Source organism: Mauremys mutica, chromosome 2, assembly GCF_020497125.1.
Source record: "Mauremys mutica isolate MM-2020 ecotype Southern chromosome 2, ASM2049712v1, whole genome shotgun sequence".
In the NCBI taxonomy this organism is placed as follows: domain Eukaryota; kingdom Metazoa; phylum Chordata; order Testudines; family Geoemydidae; genus Mauremys; species Mauremys mutica.
In genome coordinates, this window is record NC_059073.1 from 273852767 (window position 1) to 273866370 (window position 13604).

General features: G+C 40.1%; 1 protein-coding gene across 2 annotated transcripts in view; it reads left to right on the forward strand.

The window, feature by feature from the left end:
* The window catches only part of DIP2C (disco interacting protein 2 homolog C), a 487597-nt gene extending 474839 nt beyond the window's left edge, over positions 1 to 12758 (forward strand). For both annotated transcript variants that reach the window (XM_045006686.1, XM_045006687.1), the window contains 2 exons: positions 1072 to 1195; positions 9345 to 12758. In XM_045006686.1, the coding sequence (XP_044862621.1) occupies positions 1072 to 1195; positions 9345 to 9597 (377 nt within the window). In that variant the 3' untranslated portion in view covers positions 9598 to 12758. The remainder of the gene's footprint in view (positions 1 to 1071; positions 1196 to 9344) is intronic.
* The last annotated feature ends 846 nt before the right edge of the window (positions 12759 to 13604 follow it).

Sequence of the window (13604 nt, forward strand, 5' to 3'; positions counted from 1 at the left end):
GTTAACTGCGATTGACAGCCCTAATTTGAATAGAACCTAGTCCGATGAATTTGATAACGTCTGAAGCCCTGTTTATAATTGCTGTGCATTAAGATTACTGTCCAGTTCCTCATATTTAGATCTTCCTAAAGGCATTTCATCTTATAAAACATTTTTTAGGATTTTCTCACTTTATTAATTATTTTATCCAGAAAAATGCCCTGAAGCTATAAGGGGTCCAAGAAGCAGCAGGAATTCTTACTCTGAGAGAATAGCAACGGAGTGTTTTCTAGTCTTTCATTTCCAGTGGAATAAATCCTCCCATGAAGTAGTAGTGGCACACCTCCTCTCTCCTTCCTTTCTAAACTCTCTTTTCAGAAAGACAAGTCCCTTTTCTACATAGCGTCTGGGAGATGTCTTCATTGAGACTTAAACTCCATTGCCACAACCAATATATTTTCTCTTATGGATGACATAGGCTTATCATAAACTAACATAAGATCCCAGAAGAACTCTCATCTCAGTCTAGGGGTTGTTGTTTTTTTGGTTTGGTTTGGTTTGGGTTTTTTGGTCTCATCTCTGATAAAAATTCATGCTACAAACAAATTGCAACATAGTTTTGTCTTAATCAGTGATTTGATATCAAGAATATAACATGTATTATTTCGGCATCATAGGCAGACACCATAGTGGTTTAAGCTACCAGATTTGAAATATCCAAGCTGCAAGATAGACAGATTCAAATCCCAGAAGGGTCAGTTTCACTCATTATCCTTCAAAGGCAGATAAACAGAATGCCATACAAGTCACTCTGTCTGCTTTACATTCATAAGAATAGAGATTTGATCTGGTGTCGGCTAAAAATTTCTTTTTCTCCCATATTGTGCTCAGCAACCTGATTAGCTGCTGCCCTCCATCCCACATTGCATTTCAGTAATCGTGAATGTATATAACTTGTAAAGTGCTTTGGATCTTCTGAAATTCAAGGATACTTTATAAATGGAATGTTGTTATTTTACTAATGTGGATATTTTTATAATGTATTTAATATAGTAGAGATATAAGTCATTGCTTTTCCCTCTCTGTAACTAGAGCGACATGATGCACTTTATGTTGTGGGTGCACTAGATGAAGCCATGGAGTTACGAGGGATGAGATACCATCCAATTGATATTGAGACATCAGTAATTAGAGCACACAAGAGCATCACAGAATGGTGAGTGATGTGAAACATTGTGAATCTTGTATCAAATATACCAGTGTTCCAAGAGTTTATAACATGACCATAAATTATACACTCTCTAAGCTAAAACTTGGCATAAGCCGCTTTTATCAGGAAGGACAATTTTCTTTACTCTTTTTATTTTCTAAAAAAACATGTGACATGATGTTTGGCGATAATGGTGGGTTTTGGTTTTATTCTGAGTTATTTTTAGCAGTGGGGTTTGGAAGCTTATTTGTTTGTTTTCTTCAGTCTTTTTCGGAATTCCTTTAGAAAGCAACATAGCAAGTTAGTTTCATTATGGAGCTGAGACCAATTATTGATTAAACATCAAGATGCTGAGTGAGTGTTTATCTGCTTTTCCTGCGGGTTTGTACAACACAATTACGAGCATTTATATATTGTGTGAGTAATTGGTTGCAAGGGGCCAATACTATACTTGCAGAAAATATTGTGTAAAGGAATTCGGAAAAGTGCCTTTGTCCCATTGACTTTCAGTGAGATTTAGGTGCTTTTCAGAAACTTCACCCCAGTACATATTTCACTTTCTGCCTAGCCTCTTCTAGACTTAGGGCATTAACTTTACATCTACTGGTCAAAACAGATCTCTTGCTTATTATATTTTTCAATATTTTCAATAATTATGGGGACGGGTGTGCCTATGCAGTGGAAGTTAGACAGGTGACTGTGGACAGTGGGTAGGCAGATGGCTACTGTGGATAGCTGATATTTATTTGTATATTTTATATCTTGTAAAAAATCAAAATTGAATCCAGTTGTGCTGATAGTTAATATGAGTATCCATATCCTATTACTGCAGCCGTGGTCTGCCCTCCCCTGCTCCTTTATCCACTTCTTGCACCTTGTCTTAATTCAGGCCCCAGTCCTGCAATCAGCTCCATGTAAGCAGACTTGCATGGATCCTGTTGATGATCACACTCTTATTATGTACGATTTTCAGAGTTGGGACCATATCTTTCATATATCTGTCTGGGGCCTGTCACCCAGTGGGACCATGGCCCTCATTGGGTGGTGCCATAATACAAATAACAATTTAACAGTTAACGACAGAATGCACTGTATTGGCTAATAAGGGCATTTTATTAAATCATTAGATGTGTATCTTACTATAAAATGCAACTTTCGCTAATTGAACTGCAGTATGCAAATGAACTAAACATTATTCTAATTATCAGTCACAATCTATATGATCCTCTTAATTGTTTCCTCCTTGTAATACCAAACCACAACCAACACAGAGAGGGGAAAACTCAACAAAGCAGTAGAACACCATGGATTACAGATGTGAAAAAGGACTGTGTGCTTGTTTAATTTAAAACGGGTTTAAAATATTGATGGATTTTACTTTTCATAAAATGTAACAGGCAGGATTTTAATTTTACTGAGGCTTCATTCGTCAAAAAACCTCAATGGAATTATGGTAACGTAAATCATAGTTGCCATCTCCTTACTTCTTATTTCTCCATGGCTCAGGCACCACTATGGATTGGCCTACACATAATGTGTCTATGTAGAGTTCAGTGTTATAGAGATGAGGTAGCAGATCTGAGGTTTGCAATGTAAGTCAGATGTCTTCCCCCCCACACCTCTTAAAGTCCACAAAAAGATTATATCTGCCTCAAAACAGTTGGGTTAGTACCTAGGCTGAGGTAGAACTTACATACAAAATTTGAATTTACGTGGACAAAGCGTTGGTGAATTAGAACACCTTTAAAATAATGGTGTCCACCAGAATTCTAGAAGTCCTCTAACATTGTTTTACCACAATGGAACAGAAGAGAGACAACTTAAGTTTCCTCTTCCCTAGCTGAGATCTAGTGCTCTGCACCAAAGTGTAGTTCAGTAAAGTCAACATTCAAGAGTTGCCAATTCTTGAAATAGTAAACTGAGACTTTTAGATCCACCTCAGAGATGTGAATGTCCATTGATTGAAGTTATTGGGAACTGGTCATCCACATCCCTTAGGTGACTTTGAAACCTCAGGCACATGCTCTTCGTTGATTAATCACAAGTGCTACAGACTGATGGGAGCAGCAGATGGTGGCTGGGGAGATGAATTCTTCACTCCCCAAATTTGCTGCATGGAACTGGGTGAACAGGCTGGGAGGGGCCTCTAGGTATGCTGCTCCCTTCAGCCACCGGTCCTCAACCAGTGTCCTCCCTCTGTATAGGCCTTGTGAGATGCACAGGAGAACCCCTGTCCTGCACACCTCATAAGGACTGTCAATATGCAACATTGCCAGGAACAGGTCTGAGGGCTGGGGAGAAATAGCACATATGGGATAATCCTTGGCAACCACCTTCTGCTGACCAGAGCCACCTGATGGGGTGGAGACTTTATTCCCTATTCCCTGATGCCTGCATAGGAGGCTCCAGGGAACAGAGACTCCCTCCCCAGCTGCTCCCTGAGCCCAGTGAAGGGATGCTGGTGGAGTGAGCAATCCTTTCCAATCACCGTAGCTCTTAGGCCTGGTCTACACTTTAAAAGTTTTGCCAGCGTGACTAGGTCAGTCAGGGATGTGATTTTCTCCCCTCCCACCCAAACCAGCACGACTCTGACAGCAAAAGCTCTAGCGTAGGGAACTAGTTTAACTCTTGCCGTTATAAGCTGATATCCACTGGGGGAGGAGAGTGTGCCAATACAGCTCTACTGGTATATCTTGCCAGCAAACCCTTTCAAGAGTAGACAAGGCCTCAGCCAATTCTTCAGTCCCCTGAAAGCGGTCCGAGAAGCCATAGTAGTCTCATTCAGGCATCTGAAGGTTTATTGGATGAAAGAAGGAGGGGTGCCAGGGAATGCTTCACTTCTTATCTCCTGAGGCGCTGCAAAAACCTTTGCTTGGATCCCAGGAAACAGCAGGAGGTAGCCAGAGGGAGCAGCGTTGGATTTCTTCAATCCCCAGCTCCCCTACCATTGGGGTCAGGAAGCCTCAGGATGCATGTCAGTATAGTAGAAGGAGGGTATTCCTCATATCTCTACTGCTCCCCCTTTCCCTCAAACCTCCTCTCCTGCATTTCTCTCCTTCTGCCTCCATGAATGTAATGATGGAGAGCCCCAGTCCTGTAATCGTTAGGTTGACAGAATGGGAGCTCCACTCCTACACACCTCCTGTGTTCTGCAGGGGTGCAGCATGAGCTCCTGACATGCAGAACTGTGAAGAATTTTAATTTCCTTGTGAGGGCCTTTAAGACCTTTGTCACCTCAGAACTTGCCTCACCAGGATGGCAGGTGGAGACTGTGGTTGGCAGGAGTCTTTGCAGCCAGCAGACTAAGGGGTTGTTCTGTCCCCTTGACTCTCCCAGAATCTGTAGGAAAAGAGTTCCTTTCCAGAGGACAGACCATTTCTAGACAAGGAATTCCCACACACAAACCTTCAAGACTGCAGACACAAGTGTGTGTGTTTATTACCTTTCAAGAACACATTAGAATAAACAATAAAACTACACAACAAAACACTGGAAACAAAGGCATTTCATAGTTAAAGTTGCATTTTCACAGTAAGTGAACCCAAATAATCACCATCATCTACCCACTACCCAGTAGAGTTAAGACTGTTTTAGAAAATATTCCAAATACTATTTTTACAACTCTGCTTAAGGAAATCGGTGCTCACTGGGACACCTTTAAGTCAGTTAAGAAAGTTGGTATCTTGTTGATTTGATTTATGACCCAGCTGTCCAAACTTTATTGATGAGTATCTGGTCTGGACAGTTATTTTAGATTTGCCTTTTCTCCTGATAATTCCAGTAGTATAAAATCCACAATCTGTGGCTGTGATGGAATATAAAGGCCCCACACAGTTGAAGAAGGGACCAGAGAGGCCAGGTTGGCAGGGCTAGGTCCACCCCTCCCATCCTGGCAATCATTCATAGAATCATAGGACTGGAAGGGACCTTGAGAGAGCATCTAGTCCAGTCCCCTGCACTCATGGCAGGACTAAGTATTATCTAGACCATCCCTGACAGGTGTTTGTCAAACCTGCTGTTAAAAATTTCCAATGATGGAGATTCCACAACCTCCTTAGGCAATTTATTCCAATGCTTAAGCACCCTGACAATTAGGAAGTTTTTCCTAATGTCCAACCTAGACCTCCTTTGCTGAAATTTAAGCCCATTGCTTCTTGTCCTATCATCAAAAGCTAAGGATGAAGAAGCCTTTAAAAGGAAGGAAAGTGCAGTCAGTGGGGGGAAGGAGCCAGATTGCCCTACGCAGCAGACTGCAGAGCAATTCCTGAAGCTGCAGAGGGAACTCCTAAGCAGGAGACCTTCACCCCAACCCTGGGCAGAGTACAGTGGACCCCCAGGGTAAGACAGACAGACTAAGCCTGCCTCAGAGACCCAGCCAGAGCAATTTCCCCAAGCTCATTCTGTCGGGGCTGGATCATTGGCAGCACTGTAGACTCACCACCCAACCTCCCTCTTTGCGGGGACTGCAGGGAGGGAGTATCCCTGAGTGGGGGGGGAGGTGGAGGTTGTGACTTTCGTTTTATCCCCCCCCAACTAGAGAGAATTTAGGAGGCTCTCAAAGGGAAGAGCTCCCCTTGCAAATGGTAGGGAAATGGGGCCTGTGTGGATAACTACTTAGGTTCCCCCACTCCCTCAGGCATGCTTAGGGTCCCCCACCCCCTTAGAGAGGAACCACTAAAGACACTGTTTCAGTGGCCACCTGTATTTAACATGTAATGTTAAAGAATGCAGAAGAATGTCACTGTAATCCGTTTCTGTCTTGATGCCTGACTTAGCTATGCATCAATGTAGGCAACATTTTGCAAACGTTTTTAATAATGTAAGAAACCTTAAGAAATTATGTATGGGCTTGTAATTTAATTAAGAATACACAATGCTGCCTCATTTAAACTTCTAACCCTGGAATGTCTTTGTTGCATTTGAGAGGAAGTGGCATTCCCTCTGTGCACAATGACAGAATCTATAAACCTACAGGAAGCATTTTGGATGCATTTTGAAATAAGTTGTTATAGCTCAATTCCTTCTGAAGCGTTATAGCCAGTTACTGGTACTTCCTGATGAGTGCGATGGAATATTGCTGGCTTTGCAGGAGGGGAGTAGTTTCCGACTCATTGGCTTTTGTTGTGTCTACAGAGCATGACTCTGGCTTGTGGAAATGCAAACTTCATGGGTTCCTCATGGTTTTTTTTCCAACTCAAGAATTCTAAAAAGCAAATACATATTCAAAACACTGATACATGTCTTCAACTTTAACATGACTTTGAAGGGCTTCTGTGTGGAATGTATAACTATAATATGATCCTTGACTGTACAGAGAGGTGTCTGTCACCAGCGAGTTCTAGACATTGAATTTGAAATGAGGTTCCAGCATCCCAAGCTCCATTCCGTTTTAATTCATTGTCTAGAAAAACAATGCCAGGGAAACTTTTAATTTACATTCTGAACTATTGCAAATGTTTAGGCTTAACTGTTAATTTTTGTTTTGTTTTTGTTTTTTAGAAAGCCCCAGTACATCAAATGGAAATAGGCCCTTTCCTGCTTTCCGAGAGTCAGTCAGGATTGTGTGCCAGCAAAATTGCCCTTTCATGAAGCTTACATGTAGTTCTGCTAGATAGTCAGACTACCTCTGTTAAATAGTACAGTTAAAATAGCTTCCAAACAAAATCCTGCTTGTAAAAGGGCCAGTGTTTCTGATCTGTCTGGGGAAATAAGGTTTCTTCTGTGTCTTCCTCTGTTTCAGAAACTAGAAATATAAACAAACCACCCTTTTCTACTGCATACTCAGTCCTTGGTTGTTCTTGAGCATCAGAGCATTATCTAATTAAAGCATTAAAATAATATTTAGAACTCAACCCTTAAACTGAAAATGTCAGTAATTCATACTGTAGTGTGGTTAGCCTTAGCCTGCTCTACTGTAATCTACAGATGGCCTTGGAGATGCTGCAACATCTTGATGTAGCAAGTGGCCAAGGAATTTGAACCTTGCTGGTTTCAAGAGTAGGAAAGAAAAGGTGGGTGGGGGGAGAAAGCTGTGAGATCTAGCTACTTCCTCAGGAAGGCCACCGTGGTAGGTGTAAACCAGGATGTCATTATTATTTTAAAGTAACTTTCTTCTGAATTTCTTGTTGCAAATGTAAATTTAGGTCATGTGAGCACTAAGGTGTGTCTAAAGCAATCCATCAATGTTCCAGAGCCTTATGAGCGAGAAAGAGGCATCTTCACAGACTGACCACTGTACTTTGTTAATATTCAGCAGCATTCAGAACTCATTAGACCTTCTGCTAAAATATAATTATAAATCAAAGTAGGTTTTTTTTAGCAACATGGAGGCAGAAGGCAGCCACTCAGCCTGTCTGTAACCACAACTTTCCAATCCAATAAGCGCAAAAGAATTTAATCCAACAAAACTTGGTGGGGTTTAAAAACAAATATTTTTAAATACATCTCTCCTGAAAGATACTCTAATAAACTTTAGTATAAAGCACATATTCTAAATTCTGGGCATGGATGGATAATTATGTGTGTTCTGCAGTTTCCAAAATACCCGTATTTTCAGAGTTTTAAAATTTGATGGGACAACAGCACTCTGAATTGGAGTGTTGACCTCAGGATGCAATACAGCTGCACGCTCTTGGGGCTCAGTGAGGTTCTAGAGAATCTTCACCTGATTGTACGTGGCTGGCAGTAGGTAATGCAATTTAAGACATTAGTACACATGTCTAGTACAGTAAGGGAATAAAAAGTCAGTACTGCAAGTGGAATAAGTGACTGCTGTACTTTATTCTCCCTGGCTAATGGACACTGGAACAGTGGTACTCTAGCACTGCTACAGTCAGAGGGTCCAGCTGATGACAATCTTCTGGATCCACTATATCCTGTCACCACAGCTCCTGCTATTGACCCTTCTCTGTGCCTGCACAACACCCCTCTCTGTGTGGGTCTAGGTGTGGAAGGTGTGTGTATTTGCAGCCAAAGATAAGAGATGCTGTAGTTCAGCTACAAGATACTGGGCTTGGTGTACAAATTACCTAGTTGAAATTCTATAACCTGTGTTCTGCAACAGGTCAGACTAAGAGCATGTCTATACAGAGAGTCAGGCTATGTCTACCCTTGGAACTCAGAGAATCATAGAATATCAGGGTTGGAAGGGACCGCAGGGGGTCATCTAGTCCAACCCCCTGCTCAAAGCAGGACCAATCCCCAACTAAATCATCCCAGCCAGGGCTTTGTGATGTGATTCCCACAGCTGCCTGGACCCTGTGGACACATGCTCGGGGCAGCTAGCCTATGCCACCACTTGCTATTTTTAGCACTCTAGCTCAATGAGAACTAGCGTGAGTATGTCTACGTGAGCTGGGAATCACACCCCTAACTCCACATGTAGGTGTAAGTCTCAGTGTGCAGCAAGCTGGGGTGTAAATCTACAGTACTGTAGCCTGCTGTGCACTGTCTGTGAGGCCCTGACACTTAGTGCTCTTTGACCTGAACTTTTACAGAACTTTCAGTGCACAGTAGCCAGGTAGCGTGGCACACTAGACTGCTGTAAACTTACACCCCCAGCTTCCCGCGCGCCAACTCTCCAAAGAGACAAGCGCTTACGAGATCCTTAAAATCTGTGAATAAGTGTGAAACTGCATCATCTTGGAGCCTCAAACCTGCAGCACTCCAGTGGGAGTTCTGAGGCTCTGGAGGAGTTTGGGACGGGATGACGGGGGCAGGACTGGACTGGAGGGAAGAACATGCCAGCGTGGCAGAACTCTCCCCTTCCATGCTCAGATGTGGAGGGAAAGAATGGGCCCTTAATTGTTATGCTCTCTTTGTCTGAAATAAAACGTGACATTTAAACCTTAGCTAGAAAATAAATGAGACGTCACTAGCATTTAGTGCTATATGTAAAAGTGTAGCTGTCACTCCCTTCGCTTTTCTCAACAACAACAAAAAGAAAAGGTGGGGGTGGGGAGATACCCCATAACATAGTATTAAAGCAGATGCTAACAGGACCGTTTGTGTCGCTACCTGTGAATGAATTCTCCCCCAGTCTGTGATACCCATACGTGCAGTATATTTGAAACACCCACTGTGGATAAAACATGGATGTGTCAGACTGGAAGGAAAACTCATAAAGCTTCTAATAATTGTTTTTTGTGTATTCTAGTGCGGTGTTTACCTGGACAAATCTGTTGGTCGTTGTAGTTGAGCTGGATGGATCAGAGCAAGAAGCCTTGGACCTGGTTCCTTTAGTCACCAATGTGGTCCTGGAGGAACACTATCTGATTGTAGGAGTGGTGGTGGTGGTGGACATTGGTGTAATTCCTATCAACTCCCGTGGAGAGAAACAACGTATGCACCTACGAGATGGATTTTTGGCAGACCAGCTAGATCCCATCTATGTGGCCTACAACATGTAGTCTTGTATCTTAAGGCTTCCATGGACTTTACTATAGATGTATAAAATTTTTGGTGTCCACTAAAAATGTGCAGATAAGAGGGTGTTACTCATCAGAATGGAACTGTATCTATTATGACTTTTCAAAGCAGTCACGGTTTGCAGGAAATAAAATGTGAAATGTGTTTTCTTTTACCACTAAATTTTAACACAGAAGGACTAAGGAGTACTGCCCTTCAGTTTGTCGGAAAAGCCCATTTTAGGTTTTTTTTACATATTGGATGAAACTGCTTTCTGAGTAAACGTGGCTTTGTATTTTATGTTGAGTAAAGCTGAAGTAGCTAATTTTTTTATTCTGCCCTCCAAGTGGATTCTTTTTAACAATTTATATACAATGACAAAGAATTATGTTCAGTTGTTTTTGACGCGTCATAAAAAACCTTACAAATACAGATCCATTACTAATTGAAGCCATTTTAGATCCCACCATTTTAGGAAACTATGTAGCGGTACGAGGAAAATGCCCAAAATAGCACCTTCCAATTAGAATTCTAGCAGCTTTCTCTGTCAGAGATGTCGAAAGCACAAAGGCCAAAGAGCCTTTGATACTAGTGTTAGAGTGGAAGAAATTTATAAATAAGGTGTATTTCGGCAATGAACTTGCAAATATCTTTGTACTAAACTAAAAAGATAAAATAAGTTAACTACTTCTTCTGTAATTATGTACAAAATGTTTAATTTATTTTGATCTCTTTAGAAGTATAAAAGAAAAAACATTCAAGAATATTAATCTCTTGTAATGTTTGCTAATATAAAAACAAAGTGTTGTATTATCTTGAGTGGATAGTATCACATCAAATATATATATATGAAATATAAATTCACTAATGACAAAAAAGATTTTAAAGTTTAAAATGCAGTACTTGTCACTTGCATGGTATCTCCCACTGTAGATAACCAAATGTTACTCACAATTTTTTTGAGAAAAAGCAATCCTGGATTGCTAAGTATCCCTGTCTAAAAAAAAATCCTCTAGATACCAGCAAGTGGAATTATTGCTGCCTTTAAGGCGGTGAATGAATTTAAAACTAAAAATGCACTATAAGATTTTTTTTTCTTTGCCATGGAGTCAACAATAAATATTTGTGCTGGCATGTGCATACACTTGTTAGACTTTAGAAAAGGCAGGTTGAAGAATAGCACTGTTTTGTAGCTGCATAACTTTGTTGCACAATTTTTTTCATCATTTTAGTTTGTGTTTTTGTTGTGATAAGGAAAGGTTTTTGGTGGTTATTTGCATAGAGTTATCAATTTGCCTCTCAGCTGGTCCACGTAGCTTGGTGGCTAATACATCCAGTTTACACTTATAGAAAACTATTGTTTTAATGGTCTTTAATTTATTCTTCAACAGAGAATAACATATAGTCATTACAATTGATTTAGCACAAATTGTGCATCTGCTAACGAGTCCCTAGACCAAGTGAACTAACAGAGGAACTGAACTGCCTGTTTTAAGGAACTGAGTCCCAAGGTCTCAGAACTGAGGCCATCAGTAGGGAACAGTAGGAAAACATTTATCACAGCTGCCTTTATTTTACTGCCTTTGGGTAAACTAGATCTTCAATTTCCGTTCCAGTGTCTTTATTTCCTTTAACTTTCATAGTCCCTTCATTCCTTTGTAACCGAGTTGACCTGTGTATGATCAAGAGTGGGGTTTACCAGCAGCAGTCCAAGAATGCTTTTCTTAATGTCCAAAATATGTTCATGTGCTGACTCTCATTACCAGATATGCATGACTAAAGTTGGTGCAGGGCAAACGTAATCATTTTTATAACACGTATAAGGGACGTATTTTGTCTGCCTTTGGAAAATATCTATGGCAGTGGACCCCTGCTAATGATAGTTTTGTTTGGCTTCTAAGACACAGTGTTGGTTGTTTAAAATCTCTTTAAAAGATAGGGACATTTTAGTCTGCATGTACAGTACAGAGCATCTTACTATGTAAGACTTGTTTTATTTCAGACCACTCTCAGATTTCACTGGCATGTGAATATTTCTACTCATGCTCTGAAGAGCAATCCTTATATTATCTCACTCTTTTTCTGCTCTCAGAAAGAATAAAATCCATTCTTAATGGCAAGTTATTGTAAGGCTTCAGAAAAGATGTTGATTGATTACAACCATAATTGCAGCGTGTGAACTAACTCGTGAAGTCCTGCTATTGCTGATCTCAGTACTGCAAAACAAATTTAGCTGTCATTTACAACATCACTTTAACCTTCACCAAGTCAACTTCACATTCATAGGAAAAACAACTGCAAATGCAGTTGTGAAACACAGTTAATAACAGATCTCTTCTGCGCCCTGTCATCCGTGGTTGTTAAATTCTGAGTTAAGAGAAATGAAAAACTGAATTTCTAGTTTGGTTATGCAAGCAAAAGGAAGGAAACACTTAAGTACCATCAGACTGAGCAATAAAGAAGGATCGTTCTGTATTAGAAATTGTACTGTAGATAAACCATTCATGAGAATGTAGAAAATGTTTGTCTTGTGACCTTGTGCTTTTGAAGTCAGACAAAACCATGTAATCAATTTGATGCACATGCACAAAAAAGAGGGTACACAATGAACATTTAAACACAAAACTAATCAAACAGGAGCAGATTCCTCATGGTGCTTGTTTATTATATATATTTAATCCTGCTTGACACTTTACCCAAGGGAAGACTGTCCCTTTTATCAGTTGAATGTTAGCAGCGTTATTTCATAGAGTGTGGTGACTGGTTAGAGAAATTCATGTAACTCAGCCAATCACAGTTTAACAAAAGTTTTTATGTGCAAAGGACAGCAACCTTCTTGTATGTTAAACCACCAGTACGCTTTGTACATCTGTGATAACGCCTGTTTTATATTCAAATGAACAAATAAAAGCTTTTATTTTTGTTGCTCTGAAAATATCAGTTTCTTAATTAGTCATCCAAAAATGAGGTTTCCGAATCCACATGGGTTCTATGGAAGAATACTGACAGCTATATTGTAATTTTATTTTGTTTACCTCTCTTGTTGCATAATTTATTAGTAAGATCATTCTACTTTTAACAATGTTTAAATACTGGTGTGAGCATTTATTGCTGAAAGACTTTCATATGGCAACAAATGTTTTATGTGAAATGTTTTTTTTAATTCTTTTTAATATATTTAAATATACTGTTCACATTTTTGCTGAAAGTGTAAAGATTATTGTAAGCTTGGTAACATTTTGTGAGAAGCAATAACAAGCATTAGTACTGTAAAACTCCTCAAATTTGTCACATCACTTTTGTTGCAAGGAATTGCTATTGGCATATTTCAAATAAGTCACTGATAAGTTATTCCTCTAGGTGTTTTAAATCTTTTCTTGAACTCTCTGAGACTGTGAAAATATAGTACATGGGTAACTGGTATGAATCAACTATATAAGGAGAGAACCTCTAAATAACTCACAAATGTTTTGGATTATCTCACTGTAGCATTGAGAACAACAATGTCACTATTATTTCAGTTGGTCCTCTCAAAAGAATTCAATGGTTTGGAAGCTTCCCTATTCATGACCAATAGTTTCTGGCTTTGGAAACCAGTTGCTAGTTCCTGTATTCAGACAGGAACCTCCTAAGTCCCTCACCTACTCCTTGGCTTCAAGATTTGACTTTGGATGGGATGAAACATTCCAGTCAGCATTTGTTTAGGAGCCTAAGTGAAAAGTTGAGTGGGTTAAATCCAGTTCTTAATGGATACGTGTTTATGAATGGGAACCCTAGAAGTAGTTTCAACAGATGTGACCATCCATAAGAGTGATTTCCTCCAGTTTAAGGTTGTGGCAGAGTTGGGGAACTTGCACTGGGATGGGAAGCTGTGGTATAGAAATTTGCACTGTCACCAGCCATACTACAGCTATTGTGTAGATAATGTGCTTCATTTTCCAAGGCTTGTCCACCCACTACATTCTCAGGATTAACACATCAGCACCATTTCAAGATACTTCTCCGAAGG